Below are 22388 nucleotides of genomic sequence, written 5' to 3'. Positions count from 1 at the left end.
ATAATATGGGTACCAACCGAGTTTGTCCGTGGTTTCCATGGTGACCCCTCCTGTGTTTGCCCACATGTTACTATAGGATAGTTGACATCTATGACTTGATGTTTACTTGACAATAAGCACATTATTAACAGATAATCAACTAAAAATTGATCAAACTTGTCTTCATAATTATGTTGACATAATCCTGTTAACTTTAACTAATGAGATGCTGATATAACCTACAGATCACTTCACTGTACGTCACTTATGAGTTGATTTTCTGTTGACATGAAACTAATATTACTGTTGATCACATATTAAAAAGTCAACAGTGAAGTTGACTTTATCTACAAAGATAAAGTTTTACCTCCTTTGGTTGCAGAAGGAACTCAGATCTGTAAACACATTTCTGAGGAGTTGATGGTGTCAGTCACTAGGTTCAGGAAAATGGTAGAAGCAAATCTCACGGTTACAGTACTAGTTTTTTGTTTTTTTTAATGCACCATCTATAGTGTAGTTACCTGTGATCATCGCTGGAATGTCTGCTTTTGCTTGTCTTTGGTATTCAGCATCACATTGAGCTTCCCTCTATGTTTGTCTCTCCATTTTGTTTGTCTTTGCATATCTCCTCCTCCTCTTCCTCCTATGCTACATATGTTTTTCTCCTCTTCAATCTATCACTCCTAAATGATGGTGACTGACCAGAAACAGTGCCAAGGCTAACAACTCTTATCTTCCCATGCTTTCTTTAAGTTGATTGGCATTTATGAGCCAGACGGGAAACATGTTCCCACACCAGAGGTCTTAACCTATAGAAATCACATAAGATTTGTGTTGATTTTTTTCGTTTTTTTTCCTGTTCTTTACATTAACTGGAGCAGAGTCTGGACACGCACAATTTGTTTGTTTGTGAACTTCGTGTGTGTGTGTGTGTGTGTGTGATCAAAGATGCAGTACAAGCTGGTTCGGGAGGGGGCTTCTGGTCTGGAGGGTCCCCAAACACTCTGGCTGTACGGACAACAGTGAGTGACACTAAAGGCAGAGACAAAGGTTGTGTGTGTGTGTGTGTGTGTGTGTGAGAGAGCGAGGATGGAGGACACTTTGGGGTTAGGGTTGTGATAGGGTTGTGCTATCGGAAAAATCCCAACGGTTTCTGAAAGAACTGAGAAGTTGTACGTCAAAGCCAGCATTGTGGTTATTACAGAAATTTCACTCGTGCTGTTTCAGAAAGCTGGTGAATTGTCACCAGAGAGGAGAGAGTGGGAAGAACAACGGTACATAGTTTCCATTATTTGGCCTGTTTTTGCACGGACTCGAACATTTTCACTGTAAATATGTGTTACACTGCTCATATTTCAAATGTAACACGCAAAATCCATTGTTCGTGTACAACTGCTGTGTTTTTCCAAGTAAACCTTTTTGTTTTTCTTCATTTTAAATTGTTAAAACACTTTTATGGTTAAAATAAGCAAAAACCTGGTACCTGTTGTTCTTTATCTCTGGCAGGGTTCTACGCGTGCTGAGCCGATACTAAAATGTGACGTCAACAGACTGAACAACATAACGTTCATTTATACACAAACAATAAAATGTTCAGTTTGTCCAGATACAAGTGCAGTTACAGACAATCAGACGGGATTAGTGCGCACATATGTGACTTCTCTGGAGAAGGTGGTAAAATTGTGTGCTAAAAGTTCTGGGGGCAGGGAGCTTATTCCACTGCTTTATAGCTTTATATGAAAATGCTGACTGTGCAAGAGTGGTTTTACATCTGGGAATACAACACTGACCTCTGGTTGTAGATCTCGTGACTCTTGGTGTTATTGCAGAACCAAGTTTTTATGGAAGGTGCTTTAAAGTGAAACTGTGCCGATGCACATGGAGGCACAAGAGGAAACTCATATTTTCACCAAGTTATTCACTTTTCCACACACACAGTGTGTCTGGGCTGTGCACACAGGTACTGTGATGTCTACTATAGTAAAATGTATCAGGTTTTTGTGAGTAAAATAAATATGTCTAGAATATGCAAACACAAACACACACGCACACACACAGAGGGATGATAACAATACCCTGCTTGCATAGTGACACCGGCATGCAGGGTAATAAAACCCTTGCATGTACATGTGTAACATATTTTCTGAAACACATCTGAGTGTGTGACGCAGGAAGTGGATATGTGAATCTGGGAATGAGGTGAATGAGAAAAGATGTTTTTTCCATTTAAAGTTTCCTTAGTTTGAACAAATTCAGACGTTTTATGCATGTTTTTTATATAATTTCATTTAAAAAGGTTGCAGAATGAGAGACTACCATTGAATCTGGATGCACAATATTGGACTTTTTGCCGATATAGCAGGAGCGATTGGTCCGATGACCGATATTTACGTCTTTCCTTTTACCCAAATGCAGAGGTAATTTAGTCGTGAAATTGACATAATATTTTTCATACTCATACTAGCAGAAGTGGATATTAATTATCTGTATTGTGCAATGTAAATAAGCATAACAAAATAGTAGCTGTAGGGGGCACTGGCACAGAGGTCAAGGAGGGAGCTTTCTCTGGCTACTGTTTTAGTCATTAGTCATATAGCCAATATATGATATATTCATTTTAAAGCCAATATCTGCCGATAATATCCATAAATGAACCTTAATTATGACATACAGATCTTTTAAAGGTCAAAATAATAACAATAGTTTGAAAAATAAAGGCCAATTGAGCTTCTGATGCTATGCAACTCAGTTAATTGGCTAAGATGACCTCTAATTATGAACATTTTTCTAGGCAGGATATTCTCCGTCAATAATTCCATAGTAACATTGAGACATAATGACAAATCAGGTGATGTGAGAAATAATGAACCTCATCTAGTCTTTGTTTACAGCCTCACAACTAAATCTGTAGCATCATATGCAGACATGTTCAAAAAGATATACAAATGTTTATTTTACCCTTCATTTAACTTTTATTGTCAGACAAAATTGTTTCACAAGTATAGTTCATGCATCCCTCATTAATCCACATTCTCATAATGCCAATGATACATTTAAATATAGAAGATGCATGTCTAGTCTACTTGAGTCATGTAACCAAATATCATTAAAACGTGCTGAAAACTCAGTTTTGTGCCCGTACATGATGAGACTGAAGGCAGGAGGATCTCTGTGTAACAGCAGTGTCGGCGTAAGTGTTTCTCATAAACCCGTTGTCTCCTGCTGTCACGCAGCCCATGTCCCTGGAAGTTATTGCAATTGCTGCAAGGAACATGGCGAAGGTGATTTTTCCATCAGCCCTTTTCATTTGACTCATTTCATTTCACCACCTACAACTTCCAGGAAGTTTTTTTTTCCATCTGAAAATACACTATTTGATTCTGTGTGGAGAAAAAAAATGGACTGAATGTCACAGAAAAGGAGCGGTTGGTCATCTTTAGTCTAAAACCTCGGCTTAGTGAGTAAATAAACATCTTGAAAAGTTAAAACAACAGTACTGGAGGTCTGCTAAAACTCACAATGTATCTCTATGATGTGACAGCGGGGACTCTTCTTCAAACATCCTTCTCAGCTTCAGTGGATCTGCTCTGGCTCTGACTGGCTCTTCCTCTTGAAAGGAACCAGTCCAGACCTTCATGTTTACATCCCAATAACACCAGTAGCTCCATGGGAGCTTTGGCCTCACATAAAACAGCGTCTAAGTCTCCAACAGCCTGTTCAAAAGCTCTCAGATAGCTCAGGGCTTGTGGCCTTTTCTATCCATTGCTGTCCATACGCATGAGCTTCTTTCATGGTCTTCGGCAGTGCAGGGTTGGTTAGTGCAGTCTTCAAATATTTCCAGGCTGTTATTGCATGTGTGTAGTGGCTGTTGATGGGAGTCTGTGAGCCAGTGTCAGTGCTTCGTTTTGTAACGTCTCTGATTGGATGTATGATAGATAAACTTTGATGACTGTAGAGGGTGAAGCACCATGTTTTGAGATGGTTGAGTCCGTGTCTCGAACCCTGTGTCTGTCAGTTCATTATGCAAAGTAGTGTTGTGTGGTTCCTCACTTGTGCTTGGACCGATGTGGTGACCTTCCACCAAGTGAAGAGATCAGAAGAAGCCCTCCACGGTGCACTTGAGACTTGGAGCACCTCGCTCAATGTGATTCGTAACATTGTGAACAAACAGGGTTTAGTTTTACAAACTGTTGTTTTGTGTGTCAGGAATTTTATGTCGAAAAACAATTTATTGTATTTTGGTTTTCATCCATTCATCCACCCATTCTCAGGGAGCTGCTGGTGCTAATCCCAGCTGACATAAGGGCAGAAGTCAGGGTACACTCTGGAGGAGTAATTTTGGTTATCTCCTTTCTGAATAAGGTTTAATTCAACAGGGTTTTTTTGTTTTATTGATGTTTATTGATGTTCTGTGTTTAAATAGCATCCATTGTTCCCTTTTCTGTTTGATTTTGCCATCATTTCTGTTGTGCTTAACATCTTTGTTGAATACATTTAATTACCAAATGTAACCCTGGTTCCTGTGTTGCTTCCCTTTCCACCCTGCGGTCTGGGCTGTAACAGGGTTTGAAATTCTTCATTCAGATTTACCCAAGTGACATAAACTCACCAAACCAGGCAGCAGTTGACAGTCAGCCCCTGTGAGCTTTGTGAGGGAGATTAAGAGGTTTACAAATGTCAATGTCAAGCCACAAAACTCTTTTTCGTTTTCTTTTTTTGCCATTTTCTCCGAGAAATATTGTAATCTTAATTATTTTGGTTTGGGAAAACTGTGTGGAAAAAATTGTTCTTCTGTTCGCCTGTTCTGGCATGTCACAGATGACACTGCTGTAGACAAGAGTTTGTGTTGGAGGTGATAAAACATCACGACATGCAGCCTGTGCACAGACTCTGGGCTAAATATTATCAGCGTGATGTGATGGTTTAGAGTTTTCCCCCTGCAGAAAATGGGATAGATGGTTGTTTGGATATGAACAACCAGGTCAGGACAATTACAGGAGCAGTGTGCCAGAGGAAAAGATAAACGGGCTCTCTGGCTGTAAACAGTGTGTGAACACTTAGTGCAATTTGTTAGGTCAGGTTCGTCATTCTCATTAAGAGCTTTATTAACTTGCACTGGAAGATCCTCTCTGTGTCAAGGAGAAAACATGACATCGTCTCTGTGTCTTCTGTATTATTCATATTATTCATACCCCTTCCTGTCCACCAGGTGCTCACGGCTGACACAACGTGTCTCCACAGCTCATTAACTCTTTTTATGTAAACCTGTTACTATTCCTTTTGTTTGTTCATTCCTTTCTCCTCTGTGGCTCTTGTCCTCCTGTGACACAGAGACAATGTTAACCCTCAGTCATGCCTGGCTTTAGCAACAAAGGAAGGTGCAACCGAGCTAATTCCGCTCATACACAATGTTCTGCTCTGCATTCAAAGACACTGAGTACAGAACATAAGCCCAAGCTATTGCAGTTACATCTGCTGACTTGTCTTAAACTTTCAGTTAGCATCAGGCTAACCATTGTATAGTTGCAGCATCGCTTTTTTTCGGCAGACTCATTGTCCTCTAAAGCGATGGTTCTGAACCTTTTTATCCTTGAACCCGTCACTTGTATCCAAGAAAAACCGGGCCTCCAAACCCAAATCCCTGTCCACACACAGTCCAAAAGAATAAAGTGAATAATTACAAACGTTTATGTGCATAAATAAATAGTAGATTGTAAGTTTTTCTCACAGTGTATAGCAATAAAAACTGTCCTGTGCTTCACAAAATCAAAACGAAAACAGGAAAACAGGAAAGCGACCAAGTATAGCCGCTAACTGACCTGATGAGACTTGCTTATGCAATCGTGGTCACAGAAGTTCAGAGGTCACAGAGGTGAATACAATTACAGGTGGACCAAGGTGATACGAGTTGTGATTGTACAATATCAGTGTGTGATTGGGATTTTCTAAATTGAATATGCACATACAGAATCATTTGAATAACCTGGTTCTGAAGTGTCTGTAGATTTGAGAACAGGCTGTTGAAAACGTATCTGATCTTTATTGTCTCTGTTGCAGGAACAATGAAAAAACAGTTTAGAAGCAAATTACTTAAAAAAGTGCAGCACAAAAAAAGCAACCAACCTATACACAAGCGCAACATGGAGTCAGAGGTATAATCAGAGACCTGCTCTAAGCATATAATATTGCTGATTTTCATTGTAGTCATTTTCAAGAGCCACTTTCAGATCTTCCGAGTTTAAATTCAGACTCAACTCGTAACAGGGGTTGTTGAATCCACCAATAAAAATATAATCTGGTGATTTATCGTCACATAAATGCAGAAGAGTCTGAGTGTGTGAGGATGTCTGTCAAACACTGAAGGTGGAAACGTACCAGGCACAGTCGTCCTCTGCTCTGTTTTGGCACATGGAAGCTATCACTAAACACCTCTCACGATGCCAGCGGCCACACACACACACACGTGTTCATTCAGCTGACCTCTTTATTTGATAAAGATAAATTTAATTAACCTCGACCTGACCAACTGATGCAACCGCACATCATGACACTGTCCACTGGCTTTGAACAATAGGCACTAAGCAAAATATTGTGCTGTGCAGTTTGTGACTTCTTCGGCTGGGCAGTGTTTTAGCAGCGATTTATCTATCCCACATCTTATCATGCTACTGGCACAGCCACCACCAGCAATTGTGTCCCGGGACACGGCAGCGTGTAGACAAGCAGAGATTAACCTCAACAACACACTCTACTGCAGGGTTTTTTGAATTTCCGAGGTCTGCTTTTGAGAAATGCTATTTTTTGCTTTGATTTGTTTCTTGCTATTGGTTGTTTTTTTCTTTCAAATTAAATTACCTGAGCGCGGCACCATTCTCTTTTGTAGTAAGGTTCCATTAAGGTTTCACTGAACAAGCCTCATGTTTCCTGGGGAAAAGAAAAGAAGAGAACCAATGAAGACATCCTCGTATGTCCCTTTTAAGAGGACTTGTATAGGACATAATGTTTGAAATGAGAAAGAAAAACAGAGAGAGACTTCCTGCTGGTGCTCTGACGGCAGTGATGTAGAGTCACACAGTGAACCTCGGAGTGGACCCTCCAAGGAACGAGGAATCTATTGAATGAGTGGTAATGTTTTTCTGCTATTTGGGGGTAAATTGGTTTTGTATTTTCTTCTCTATTTCATTGCCTCAGCACGGACATTCTGAGTGAATCTGTGCAAAGAAGACACAGAGACAGCGAGAGGGAGAGAGAGAGAGGGGGGAGCATTTTATGTCGCCAATGAAATCTTAAACATTCTGTTACTGTTGTGTAAGCAAGGATATAAACACACCGCTTTCTACCGCCAATAAAACTACACTAAACAATGGGTATGAGTCCAGACACCTTGTACAAATGAAATTTCAGTCAACCACATGATTCATTTTGATTCATCTGTTAGAGATAGACAAACTGAATTATTACACCTGTGGACTAAACCTTCTACCGTGTGTCGTCTTCATACGACAGGAGCTACATAACAAATTGTTAAACATTGGCAGACTGAGCTTCCATGTTTGCATTGTATTTTGTGTATAGTGGTTTTGCTTTGACTGGTTACCTAGTTTCAGTTGGACAAACAAAGATGAACTGCTCTGCAATCAGAGGTTTTATTGCCGTCTCACAATTGACTCTGCTTCCATACTCACACTGCCATTTTTAGTGCATAAATATTAGGAGAGCGTGTCAGTGAGTTAAACATTTAACATCACAAAGCAGTAATTATGCTATTATTATTATTATAACATTTTTGTTGTTGTTTTATAATAATATTACATAATAGCTTGGTAATAGCAATGTAAATGTGTGTGGGACACAAGAGAGGATGAATTTTAACTTATCCATTATAAACCTATGACCCTAAGAACGACAATATTCATGCAATACAAACGCTTTAAAGCTGAAAACTGCTTTACAATTAACATTACATTACCATGATGTTCCCTCAGTATTATAAGTGTTTCCATACATGCACCATACTTGTATTATGTTGTTCCTGTACTGTAAATTTCTACCCACATAGTTAGTTAAAATGTTCAACTAGTAAAGCCAGTAAAAGTAGTGAATGTATGAATCTAATGGTGAGACTGCAGATTGCAAAACAAAACGGTGACTCCTTTGAAATCTGCCTGAATGTCTTATGACCTTTGAAATCCATCCATTCAGCTGTTTTCTATCACATTATCCTCCACATGTGGGTCGTGCCAATCTCAGCTGATATAGGGCAAAAGACAGGGTACATCCTGGACACGTCTGACCTTTTAAAATATTATATATATTTAGTTTATAAAACATATTTTTACATTTGCTTAATCCAGAGTGGGATTGTTTTGTTACTGAACCAGCAGCTGCAGCAAAAACACAAGCATACGTATTTCATAAATTTGCTGTTTGTCACTTCAACTTTCATTTTAGACCAAAATTCAACAGTTCTGCACAAGAAATTCTGAACTTAAGGGTGAATAACAGCTGTTTATTGGTTTAACTCTGTAGCTCCGTAATTCATAGTTCTCAGTCTTTTTCACACATTTGCACTTGTAATGTATTTAAAACGAATATAACTATAGTGCTAATCTAATGGTAAAACTACAGATTTTAACAAACAGAGGACTTCTCCGCCTTACCCCTCCTGAAAGATGTGTAGTAGGATTTCACTTCAAAGGGGCCGCACGGTTGGTGCAGTTGTTGGCAATCTTACCTTTGCAGCAAGACACAGTTTGGCACAAAAACCAAAGTACTTTTATTTTAATTAATCAAATGTTGCCAATAAACCCTCTTTAATGTTATACATTAGACACATAATGGAACTTTAAGCTTTTATCATCACCAGAGTATACAGTATTTACAGTGAAGTCCATATATATTTGGACAAAGACACATTTTGTCATCTGTCATCACCACCACAATGAAGTGGAAATGAAACACTCAAGATGCGATTAAGGGTGGACTCTCCGCTTTCATTCAAGGGATTGAACAAAATAATTGCATTGACCACTGAGAAATTATAAGCATTTTTAATACATGATTGTCCATTTTCCGGAGCTCGGAAATAATGGGACAAAAACTCAAATCATGATAAATTAAAAGCTTCTTTTAATACTTGGCTGAAAATCATTTGCAGTTAATGACTCCCTGGTTGTTTGCTGGATATTTAACTGAATATTTAATACACGTGACAGCCATTTCTGTTGGGGTTGAGCTCAGTAAAGAAGAGCTGTAACACTTCATGACAAACTGCAACTGAACAAACAATATCAGCACACGAAAGTAAGTCAACACTGACCAAACATCAATCGTGTCCCAGAAGAACTGCCAAGTATAGGTGAAGAGCGCTGTGTGAGGGCAACATCTGAAGAAGGTGTGAAGAAGAGCTATCACAACACGAAGAGGAGCAGACAGAGGTCTGGTCTGTGTGTGTGTGTGTGTGTGTGTGTGTGTGCATGCGAGCAGTGTCTAAGAGCTCAAAGACGGGGTGAAATGTAAACCGTGAAGTGAAGGGAAAGCAAATCCCATCTCCATTCTCCAAACTAACAGACAGAGAGTGTTTCCAACAAAAACTCCAGTCACTGAAAAATCTGCCGGGCATGAAGGCGGGGGCGAGAAAGAGCTGCAGACACTCAAGAGGTTTTTTTGCTCTCATCTCCTGTAATTGTTTAGTCTGGCGCTGCATCATCAAAAGAGCCACATCGGCCTCTACGCTCATTATTCATAGTCAATCAAGCGCCCTGTAATCTTGATTACCAAGTACACCCATGCATGATCTTGTACATATGTTTTCTCAATGGTTTTGATTGTATCATGGAACATCTTTCAAGTAGCTGTTTGTTTGTTTGAGTCAAATTGTAGACCTATAGAAACTGGGTTTTCTATTCCCAGTCGTCTGTTTTATGGGACACTCCAGTTGAACGTGTTTGCCACAGGGCAGACCATCACAACTACTCAACATCAGCTTTGGAAAAAACATTATTGTTTTCATGTTTTACATTCCAATTGCAGATTTTCTGAATATCCACCCGTACTTTAAATGGATTCTTACAACCATTAAGGTTGGACAGGACAGAATAGAAAAGAAACAAACTCTAGAGCTGTGTTTCCATCCAGTGGAGCACTTCAGTCTGGTACAATACGGTATGCATTTTATGGCACCCCTTCCAGTAAAATGGTACAGCAAAGCTAGGCTGGATTGGGTGACAGAAAAATGTCACTATTGCAACCTGCATAAATATCCCACGGAAGTTGAGGCAATTTTAAATAGCACTGTAGGAGCCGTATCTCCTTTGTATTTGTGAGTTTTCCCCCAACAACTAGGGGGTTGTATTTCATTTCTTATATTTTGCCTGGGTCATGCTGGATTATTTGAGTCATGTGTTTTCTGCTGTGCTCTGGTTTAAGTTTTGTTTTTTAATTGTTTTTTTGGAAATAGAAAGTAAGCGGCCATGGAAGAGAACCTGGAAATGATTTTTACACATACAAACAATCAGCAGCCATTAGCACCACAGTATTAGACGTAGTCTAAGCACTCTACCACTAAGAAGAACATGCCAGCTAACAGCAGCCTGCCAATGTTGTCTGTTGGCACTCACTCTCATTGTTCGTTGTGGCCCTCACCCGCCGACCAAGGTATGGTACTGTTCTCAGTCAAAAACACATACATTCAAATGAGATGAGGTGAGGGAGTTAGGAGCTTGTCTTTGATGTAGTATGTGAGCGGCTGCCAAACGTTTGCAAATGTGGCCAAGGAGCCATGCATTTAAGTCTCAGTTTCTCAAGGCTGAGATGGTGCAACACATACTGCATCCATCGAGTCCAGCTCGGGGTGCGGAGAATCAACCAATTCTTGGTTTGAAGTCGATTTAATTTTGAAAATTAAAGTCAGCCAGCATTGGTTTTATTGGCCAAATATGAGCATCCATACAAATTAGACTCTTGTTTTTCATTCCTCTCTTTACTTACACATAAAACACATAGAAACAGCTCAGCAGTTGTGGAGGTGGACCTATACAAGTGGCCAGAGAGCATATGTAGCTGCGTATTTCTATTATCTATCCAAACAGAAGGTCAGGTTCAGGAACAAGCGCTCAAATCTCTCGCTTTTAATGCAGTCGTAGAAATGACACAGCGGCAAAAATGTAAACACTCAATCTGACAAGTGCAATTTGTTGCTTCAGGTATGATGGTGATAATAATTAGTTTGTGCCTGTTTGACAACAACAGCTTTAATCTCTTCATCTTTTCTGTTGCACTCTTTCATCGCGTCTCTCTAGTTCTCTCATATAAACATTGATGAGGCTGTCAGTGACACTCTGATTACTGGTGACCGTAAGGGTGTGGATGATGAATTATTAAACACAATAATGTGTTATTGTTGCCAAAGCTGGTGCACGTCAAATCAATGCAGTTTTTATATAATGGAAAGGCTTTAGACTAAAACACCTACTTCAGTTGGTAATCAACAGGATTACCAACTCAGTTACTTCTTTTTTTCCCCTGCCTTCGTCATCATCTCTCTTTAGGACACACTTCCACCTCTGTTGCTTCATCATGTCTTCTCATTCTCCTGTTTTTCACCTTTAGTCGGACATCGCTCATAAATCATCAAACTTGTCTTTATATAGAGAGAAAAAAAGAGATGCGGCAGTGTCCAAACTGCAGAGAGGGGACAAGCGTGTGACAAATTAGATTTATACTAAGTGATTGAGGCTTATTATATTTTGTTTCACATTAAATGTCACAAATCTTCAGTTATTCTCACACAGAGGACCTTTTAAAGCAGAATATCTGGATTTGTGTGAACCGCTTTCAGCCGAAAATACAAAGATAGATCGTCATATACTGTAAATAAATACAAAGAACATCCGTTTGTCGATGATATAACTGTCCAAAAACACGATTTACTAAGGCTACCAGTGTGTGCAGTGCCGGCGGTGTTTGGATATGAAATGTGAGCGATATCTGTAAAAATGTGACAGATGTATCACTAGAAACATCGGTCTCCTCTGCAGCCTTGTCACCTCAGCCAATCACTGTGCGCAGTGGGAGTGTTTTACAAATTGTTTGTTTTGGAGGGTTACAACAAAATCTGGTGTGGATGAGGGTGTGTTTTTTTTACTTAATATTTGAGTTCTCAACAAGCTCTTTGAAGAAAATCTGATCCCTTCATGGGAGCTTGAAAGAGGAGAGAGTGGCATGGCACAGTGTTCACACAGTGAACCCATGCTGTGAGAGAAGCACCTGAAACCAGCCAGTGGACCGAAAGGAAAAGCCGGACAAACCACAGGTAGTCTAATTAAAGGACCTGACAAGTCAGGTTATCATTTCAGCACGAAAAAACAAAATGAATTGCACATAATGACACTCCAGATGCCATGATCTTAAAGCAGCATTCTGACTTATATGATGTGTGCTTTTAGTCTCTTGGCTGAGAGCAATACATTCTTTTCTTCTTCTTGGCTTTATGATAAGTGACAAGGAAGGCAATACACTTCCCAGCACTATACATACATAGATCTGGAGTGGAGCATCCACCATTAATCAAAGAAAACCATTTACTCTACACATACTGGAAACAGAGGCTCAAATGATGCCTCTATCAACATGTTTTACTTGAAGACGAACCACATTCTTTCACATATAGTAACTTATGTTTAAAGATCCAGTTTGTAAGAATTGGTGACATGAGACAGCCTTTTACATATAATATATTATATTATATTATATTATATTATATTATATTATATTATATTATATATAACATAATAATTCACAGTTAATTGGGTAAGAATTATTGACATTCAATGGTGAGTCTGCACAGTGCAACAAACAGAGGACTCCTCTGCACAATGATAAATTAACTTTCACAATTCTCTCCACTCTCTCGTTTCCTACTTTCTTTGTCGTAAGCTGGTTTGTCCATTGAAGCTGCTTTTAGAAACATGATGGCCTCCGTAAAGCAAATGCTGTGTTACATTTAGATCGGAAGTGACATCACCCACGAGTTCACTGCGTTCCACAAATGATCTTTACACTTACTCAAACTTACGTATGGCTAGTGTAATTACTTTTTGCAGATAAACCCTGTGACATATTGTATAATGGACCTTTTATGTGAAAGGCTGGAAAGTACTCAACCCATCTGTGAGTCCTTGCTCTCAGTTGATAGGAAATCAATGATATGCTACTGCAGAGGGCTACCATTAAATATTGGCACTGGAGAATGCATTATCGTCCAGTCTTAAACTTACTCCCAGGAGACTGGCTTGGATCCCTCCAAAGCAGTGAGTGAATAATAAATGTGGAATTTCAAAATGAGCTAAAGCTCGGGGAGCCGAGCTGGAGGCAAAAGCTGCATACAGTGGCTCCGTGCCATCACCTGCACCTCATGCATTAAGAAAATGACTGTCCCTTACAGCGCACTGGCGGTTAATCTATTTTGGGTGGAAGACTTTGTTGTAAATCAAACATGCTCAGCTGGTAGCAGCACTGACACAATTGTAGCTCGTTTAGGTGATTCGATAACCACCTTTTCTTCCTCTGATTCTCCCTCACAGATAATCTCACATAAGTGTTGTAATGAAACTGCGATCTTTAGCCCCTCCCACCCCCGATTCAATGAGGTTTAAATCTCAGCCTTTGATGGACCATTCATGAACAGGTCATTGTCATGATCAAAGAGTTTCGAGCACCTCTCTGTTTTTGCTGCCGCATCCCTCCCTCAGTCGTGAGTGGTCTTACTCTCCCTGCCACTGCTTGACGCCCCTCACCCCTCCATATAATGATGGTATCAACCAGCTGATGAGCAGAGCCTGTCTTTCACCATTAATATTGTTGGGGTTCTTTTTTTTGTTCTTGTTTATCTCCCTGATCAAAGCCCTGCCTGCCACACAGTTTGGCTGACAGAGCAAACCAGAAGAGTCCTTCAGGTTCCGAGTATCCTCTGTTTCACATTATCATCGCCAAGAGCAAGTTGATGAGTCCCTCTGTGTCCAATGTATTGGCAGAGATTGAATATACTACTCAGAAATATGTTTTATACTGTTGGGTTTGGGGCCACACGGTGGTGTAGTGGTTAGCACTCTCGCCTTGCAGCGAGAAGACCCAGGTTCGAGCCCCGGTTGGAACAAGGGCCTTTCTGCATGGAGTTTGCATGTTCTCCCCGTGTGTGCGTGGGTTCTCTCCGGGTTCTCCGGCTTCCTCCCACAGTCCAAAAACATGCAATGTGGGGATTAGGTAAATTGGACACTCTAAATTGACCATAGGAGTGATTGTGAGAGTGAATGGTTGTTTGTCTCTAGTTGTGTGTGGCCCTGCGATGGACTGGTAAACTGTCCAGGGTGTACCCCGCCTATCGCCCGATGCATCCCCCGCGACCCTCTGGTGGAGGATAAAGCGGTTAGATGATGACTGACTGACTGACTGTTGGGTTTGAGTTTTCAGTTTTAATATATGAATAAGAATATTGGCTTCGTTTACATGGGCTGCCATTTTGAGTCGACTTGTGACAATGGCACATTTTGATGTGCATTCTGTTGAAAGGTTATTTGAAATGATTGATTAGTGACAACTGTCCGCTTTAATCCGGGCACCATCCCTGTTTTAGATCTCCAATCTATTAAACTGGTAAAATAATTACCAAAATCAATTTAAGTCTTGCCTGTAAAACGATTTTCTTTTCAGCTTGTTCTGGCTCCTGTACTCACGACTCCCTTTTGGTTTAAAAACACACTGTTCTGCTGCAGATAAGCTTGTCACCCACACTCCACTGGCATTTTAAAGCCCTACAAGCCACAAAATCAAAACACTATGCTGGTTCAAGTCAAGGTTGGCATATCGGTATTGGTACGAGACACAAAATAGTGATTTTGGAGCCATCACAAACAAATGCATGTGCTTCCCTTTAATAAAAGTGGCAAAGGTACTGCACGAGTTTAAGCACTGATGCCGATCTGTGTCCACAAACAAAACACGATCAACAAGTTTGAACAGTCACATTCCACAAGCAGCCAATTGTGATGCTCGAAAAAGAAGATAAAGGAGAAACATGGGCTGTCAATTTCATTATTGTACTGCAGCAGATGCTCTGGCAGAGGTCAGTTAAGTAAACCCTTTGTAATTTAACTTGTGAAGGCAAAGAACATTTTAATTTTAATATGTTCTTGACCTAACACCTTCAAAACTTAACTGGAGTCATAACTTTTTGTTATTTTCCCAGTGTGTCGCCCTTTCCTCCTCCACTCAACCATCACTAATATCTTACCCACTTTTTTGGCTGCTTTTCATCTATTTTTTTAATTCCTTTCGACTAGAGATGGGGATTTTGTCTCGCTGTTAAGCCGGCATTTGCCTTCTTGCTTTTCCCTCTGCTGTACTTCAACTCTAATCAGTCATCAATGACTTGGAGGCAGGGGACCCTCTGAAGTCATCCAGGCTGTTCATTAAAGCCATTAACATTTTTCAACCGTGATTATCCCCAAGAAAAACAGCAGAGCTGCAAATGTGTGTGTCTGCGTGTGTGTGCGTGTACTTGGCCAGTGAACCAGTAGAACAGGGGACTTTGACGTCGTTACACACTCACAAAGAGGGGACTCCACGTTGAACAGGGGACATTTTTTAGGTCCCCTCTTTGTTATGCTTTAAATCAATCTATAATCATGTCTAAGAATTTTTAATATGAATATTAAACGAATATTAAGCAAAGTGGGGACTTGGAAGTGTGTGAGTGTTAAAGCTCATACTCAGCAGCGCTCCTGCTGGCTGGAGAAGGGATTTTAACACCTCATTCACATACGTCGTTTCTTAATAGACATACAGACAGATAAACCAGGTCCACGATATCCACACACATGCTGCGTGGATATCGTGGAAGTATACCAGGACCTTAATGCCAGTTATAAAGTGCCACTAACGTGACGAATATAAGCCAGCTCACTTACTTTCTGTCAGTTGTTGTGAAGGAAAAACTTGGACTTTGTAAGGTAACGACAGTGATTATAACCTCTGACGTCGATCTTAAAATGAAATTAACAGCAGAGCATTCTTTTTCCACACTTTGGCGACTGGTAGGGCCTCCAGAGTCCTAAATATAAGTATTGTAATGGTTAAAAAGTTGATTTTGCATAATATGTCCCCTTTAAGCATTTTTTTGTATCACTTCTCATCATTTATAATATAAATAGAAAGTCATCTCTAGTAACTCATGTCTGTCACATCTCACTCTCGTTTTCTCTCTCATTAATGGTCACTCTTCACTTCACTTCTCTTCCCTCTTTGTTTTGTTTTGATCAGCAGTGTGAAGAAAATGATTCTCGCAAAAAGCATCCCTTTGATCAATTTTTTTCACTTGTGTGTGCTAAATTATTGTAATGAAAGTAGGACTTATCTTGGTTGCAAAAAGGTTTTCCCTTAAAAGAATAAAATGTACTGCCTCAATTTGCTCTTTCTTGCACTATTACATGTTTCCCTGTTTCTCCTGCTTCACAATTTTGCCCACTAGTCTCATCTCTCTATCACTTACCGAGTGTCCGATCCTACTTAAGATTTTTCCTTTTTGAATCCTCTATTTTGTGACCTAAGTGTTCTATTAGGGTGATAGGGTAAGACTAGGTCTTTCAGGTATGAAGGGGCCTGACCATTAAGTGCTTTGTACGTGAGGAGGATTTTAAATTTAATTCTAAACTGTACGGGGAGCCAGTGTAGAGAAGCTAACACTGGAGTTATGTGGTCTCTCTTTCTAGTTCCTGTCAGAACTCGTGCTGCAGCATTTTGAATTAACTGAAGGATTCTAACAGACTTGTTAGAACATCCTGATAATAAGGAGTTACAGTAATCTAATCTAGATGTAACAAAAGCATGAACTAGTTTTTCAGCATCCTGTAAAGACAGAATGTTTCTAATTTTCATAATGTTCCACAGGTGGAAGAAGGCTGTTCTGGAAATTAGTTTTATGTGTGAATCAAAAGACATTTCCTGGTCAAAAGTAACTCCAAGGTTCTTCTCTGAGGTGTTTAGGGCCAAGTATAATAACCTCAGTTTTTTCTGAGTTTAAAAGTAAAAGGGAAATGAGACAATCAAGACGATACTCAATTTCCACCTGTTCTCAGACAATTTCTGCCTGTGCATTTCCATCCACCTGTTGTTGGCACACGTTCACGCAAATAAACTGCAGTGGAAATAACAGGCCTGTAAATAGTGCAAGGCATTTGACAATTCAAACCGCCTGAGACAAAAACAATGAGGCAGAGATAAACACTTGAGACAAGTAGCACCAACAGCTGTTTACCCCAGTGCATGTTTCATAGTAGTTGAGCAATACACATATTCTGTCTCATATTTTGTAGATTCAGCTCAAATTTGTGGCAATTCAATCACTTGAGTTTAATTTGCACTTGTTCCTTAACTTTGATTTGATTTTGTAGCATTATGAGAAGATCAAGATAAAAACAGTGGAAATTCTTACATACTTTCTGATCTCGATCAGTGTGTGTTGACTGTCCTAAACAGTCTTCTGTGCCTCTCCCTCCCTGAACAGGTAAATGCCTTTCTGTCCTTCGTGGTTCCCATGGTGGCCATATCTGTGCTGAATGGGGTCATAGCCAATCAGCTGCTGCGGATGTTCCGTGAGGCAGAGCAAGACAACCGAGTTTGCATCGTCGGAGGAAATCCCACCACGCTCAACGTCACAGTGGAGCCCAACCGTGCTCAGTCACTTCGCCATGGAGTACTTGTTCTCAGTAAGTATTCACACACACACACAAAGCGCAATGCAAAGCTCATATGAGCATCAGTGAATCGACTAAAAAATGACATACTGAGTACGATTTTGGGTTGTCTCAAATGAACGTGGTACGATCATGGTGATTTCTTTGATTTTGGCTCCTACATGGTTGTCCTACATCGTACCGTGAGAGGTTCAAAGATGGAACTTGTTTGATTGACCTTGACCTGATTGTGTGGTAAAGTTAGGACGAGGAGTATGAACTGACCAGCAGTTTTATGATCTGACATGGCAACTTGGCGTTAGGGAGCTATTTCCACCAGGCATGACTGCTGAGATTCCTCAGATTCCTTGAAGTGCATGTCCATAACAATGTTTCCATACATTTCCTGTCACATGAATGAAGACTCTGGGGGAAGCTAATACCCACCAGGAACAGGACTGTTTTCTTGCCGGGAATAAAGATACATCTCTTTCACAAATCATGGGCCAGATGGTTGATAGTCACAGTCCTGGAAAACTATATTCCTGCACTGACCCTTACAATATCCCCTGAGGAAGCTGGTCACAGGCCATTGTCTGACATGGACAAAGTCCCAAGAGCCCTTTCAATGATCCTGCAATGGTAAAGATTTGTAATGATAGAGTCTTATTTATTTGAGGGATTTACTGCTTTAAGCTTCTATTTCTATAGCTTTCCCAGACTTCTAGACCCCAGATTTAACAGCAGAACATTAGTTAGTTTTGGGAGGATTGGGCAGGTTGCCTAAGGCTGATGGACAGCATGATGTTGAGTCACCAATGCGATGCCATGCCCTTCCTCTAAGACCCGCCTCTTGAATATACAGTACATGCAGGAGTAATCGGACTATGAATAGCATTACCCAGGTATGATAGTTAGATGTTCTTAATGTCATGTAAACACGTTAGTCCAACTAAATTGAAGGTAGTCTTAGTCAGACTTTACATGACATTTGAAAACTCAAATTATTGTCTTAGTCTGACTAAAATCGGACTTTTAACATGTACGTAAACAGATTGTTCGGTCAGCTTGTGTGGATTTCTCCATGGTGTGCATTTAGCAGCAGTGGGAGCACCATGTTGGCTCAGAAAGCTTGATGGACTTAGCAACAGTAACTAAGAGGGGACAGGACTTTGCAAAGGGTAGTCATTTTAAATATATGAACATTTCAATCTCCCCCATCCCCACATACACACACACACACACACACTCACACACAGAGGAAAGATTTCAGGACATTTATAAGTCAAATCCATTAAACTGTCACTGCTCTGCACTTCACTCTTATTCAAATGTAGAAAATACTTGAAACCACAACATTAATCATCATTATCACTGTCAGTGATGTAGTGGTGACTCAAAGGAGAATGATCTATGAGCTGCAGCTGATCATCATTGTATCCACAAACAAACGCACACAACACTTCTCTGATTTGTTTTCTGCTTTTCTTTGTTTTTGTTTTTCTGCCAAACTGAGGAGTAAACACGAGCTGTAACTTTGACTCAAATTAACTTTTGAAAATACAAAGTGGATTGTCGTGTATCTTGATGAGAACTGTCTCTTTTGTACTCTTTTTTTTTTGTTTTGATGTCAGGTCTTTTCTTTTTTGACTTTTATATGTGTTTCAGGGCAGATGTAATATTAATTCTTAATTCCATCTCATTTCTAGTTGGTGTTCTATTACTATGCGGCTGTTGTAACAGCCTTGATTATAAACACTAAACATTTACATAATTGTCAGATGTGTTATAATGATCTGACAAGTTCATGTTGCCCTCCAAATGAATGGTTACAACGTGGGACAATGTGACTGCTTTATAAACTGCCACTGCCACACAAACATGTACCACCAGCTTCCATTATTGAATGTTGAAATGCTGGAACGAAGCAATGTTCCATCTTACTCTAACATAAGGACGTGCCAAAACACTATAATTAGATTAATGGTAGTTAATGCTAGGTAATTATATAATTTCTTCCTCGTGAATGTGCGAGGCTGGTAGAATGCAAAATGCAAACAGTGGAAGGGCCTGCAAATTTGTTCCATGCCACAAACAGTTAATTAAGGACACAAGTCTCAATATAGTCCACAGGTGGAAATCACACCGGATCCAAACATTGTGTCCTCAATAAAAGTGTTCATTTCTTGATCAAGTTAAAGTTGAGATGACAAAAACTGTGATAAAATCTAGTGACTCTTTCAGCAACAAATAAAAACTGGGAAGAGAACCAATCAGAAGAGAAGAATAATATGAAGAGAGCCAATCAAAACTAAAAGGTACGGAGGTTAGGTTGATCTACCTGGATGTCAACACGGAGGAAATTACAGTGTTAGGAAGAAAGAGAAGAGACGGCATATGGTCGCATTTTACGTACGATGTTACGTAACACAGCAGCAAGGCATAAAAACAATAAAAACACTAAAATAGTAAAATAATACAATTATAAAAATATAGATAGAAGTGTCCAGGTTGACTGTTCTCATCCTGACATGAAGGCCAAGGAGAAGAGCTGGGTCTTTAAATGTGATTTAAAATGTTCAGTGGTGGCATCAGATTTAATTCCAATGGGTAAATTGTTCCCAAGTTTCAGGTTCAAGTCAGATTTGTTTGGCACAGCTAAAAGCAACCGTTTATCAGACCTCAGAGCTCAGGACAGGTTGCGAAAATGAAAGGAAAGGAAAGGAAGGAAAGCATCTTATTGTCATTATACAACAACTGGTATTGCACAACAAAATGTCAAGGTCAGGTGGAGGGTTGATCAGAGCCGCCACCACAAGGGACCAACCTGACCGAATGTAGCTAACATTCTAACATGTTTTGAATTGAGGGAGGAGCAACACAGGTGAGATGGTCTCTCCTCTTTTTTTCCTGTCAAAAGGCGAACCACAGCATTCTGGAGTCGTTGGACAGATGATTGGTCTAAATTAATTTACAGAGAATGACAATAATTCAGCCAATAATCCATGTTCATCAAATTGTGAGTGCTGTCAAAATGGACACCAAGGCTTTTAAACCCTTTGTAAATGCTTTACAGATGTATTGTAAATGATTAAATTCTCCTCACAACACAAACAATATACATCCAATCACAGAGCGACACAAAAAGATGTGATTTTTGAAAGCACTCTCGTCTCAAATCCAGTCAAAGAATAATTAGAATAAGTGAAAATAAACGCTCAGAAAAACAGCTCCATCTAGGTCAGAATGTTGTAATGTTCATATAGAAAACGACGTAAAATGAAGAAAACAGGCAACTGTAAAGGGTCCCTTTGATATTTTTTGGTATCTGTAATAAAATCTAGCTGGCTTTTCAAATGATTTTGCATTAATTATTCTGACCTGCATCGTTATATCACAGATATAATTTGAAGGTGTTATTGGATTAAGTGGTGACCAGTTGGGCCCAGTTTGGCTGGAAATAGTTGCATTTCCAGCCGTTGCTGTTGCACTTTTGTGACAATTCAATTGGTTTGATAATGTCAGGCAATTTAATTTAGGTTAAAAGCATTTTGCAATGATTTCTGATCCCTGCTCGGACTGTAGCTGCCCTCACACAGACACGGAGCGTCTGACCTCCTCATTCTATGGCCATTCATTACAAAAGCAGAGCGAGATATTGACCGGGACTGGAGCGCAGATTAATTTCACCTTTTTTCCCTTTTTCCATCATTATAGCCTCTCTGTGATTTCATTACACCTCCTCTGTATATGTAAGTCTCTGTGTGTCAGGAGATGCAAATTCAAAACCCTCTTTGTCATCATAATTATACTGTCTCTGTCCACCTGTTGCTTTGTTTAACAGTCCAGCAACAGCTTTTAATAATCACTCTGCAGCACAATAATGTCCGACATCCTGCTATAATTAAAGCTGCCGGCAGTGAGTTGCAGTGAGTAGAGAAACAGCCGCAAATGTGAAGAGGAAAAATAAGTTGTTTCATAAGTTTATTTCTTCTGTTTGCTCAAGCTTTTAGAAATGCACACATGATACAGATCATGAATTTAATACACTGTGTGGCCACAATGAAGCGGAAAACTTTCTGGATGGTTTTGTGTGTGTGTGTCTGTTTCCTGTTGTGTAGGATGTTGTTTTCAGATTTAAATGGTTATTGTTATTTTCATTATTATTAAATGGTCTGTATTTACAGTATGTAGCACTTTTATAGTCTTCATGACCACTCAAAGTTGCTTTACACTACAGTTTTGCCATTCATCCATTCACTCACAGTTTCAGACAGCGCATCTATGTGCTGCTCATTTTCCATTACTCATCTCTCATACCCACTCACACGCTGCCGACACAGCCGTCATGAGCAACGCGGGGTTAAGTGTCTCGCCCAAGGACACATCATCATATGGAGTAGCCGAGTGTTTTGCCAGTGTAACAGTGTTTTGTTTTGTGTGTGTGTGTGTGTGTGTAAGAAAGTGTGTGTACTTTGTGAGTTCCAAAGAAAAATGACAAACATATCCTTGTGAGGACATTTTATCTGGGCCATACAATTACAAAGGGCTTTTTTTCAGTGTTAAGACCTGGTTTTAGGGTTATGGTTAGAAGTAGGTACCGTATGCTACCCCTCCCCCACCACATTCCTCTTCCTCAGCACCATAGCCAGTTAATTTTATTATTATTATAAACTTAAA

The 22388-nt window shown here is 39.8% G+C and overlaps 1 protein-coding gene across 1 annotated transcript in view; it reads left to right on the top strand.

The window, feature by feature from the left end:
* The window catches only part of ntsr1 (neurotensin receptor 1 (high affinity)), a 46993-nt gene that overhangs the window by 3744 nt on the left and 20861 nt on the right, over window positions 1-22388 (top strand). Inside the window, exon 2 of the mRNA XM_044038928.1 lies at window positions 17540-17741. Within this exon, the coding sequence (XP_043894863.1) occupies window positions 17540-17741 (202 nt within the window). The remainder of the gene's footprint in view (window positions 1-17539; window positions 17742-22388) is intronic.

The sequence above is a fragment of the Solea senegalensis genome, linkage group LG11 (assembly GCF_019176455.1).
Source record: "Solea senegalensis isolate Sse05_10M linkage group LG11, IFAPA_SoseM_1, whole genome shotgun sequence".
In the NCBI taxonomy this organism is placed as follows: domain Eukaryota; kingdom Metazoa; phylum Chordata; class Actinopteri; order Pleuronectiformes; family Soleidae; genus Solea; species Solea senegalensis.
The sequence above is the reverse complement of the archived record's forward strand: the minus strand, read 5'-3'. Positions and strand labels throughout refer to the sequence as shown.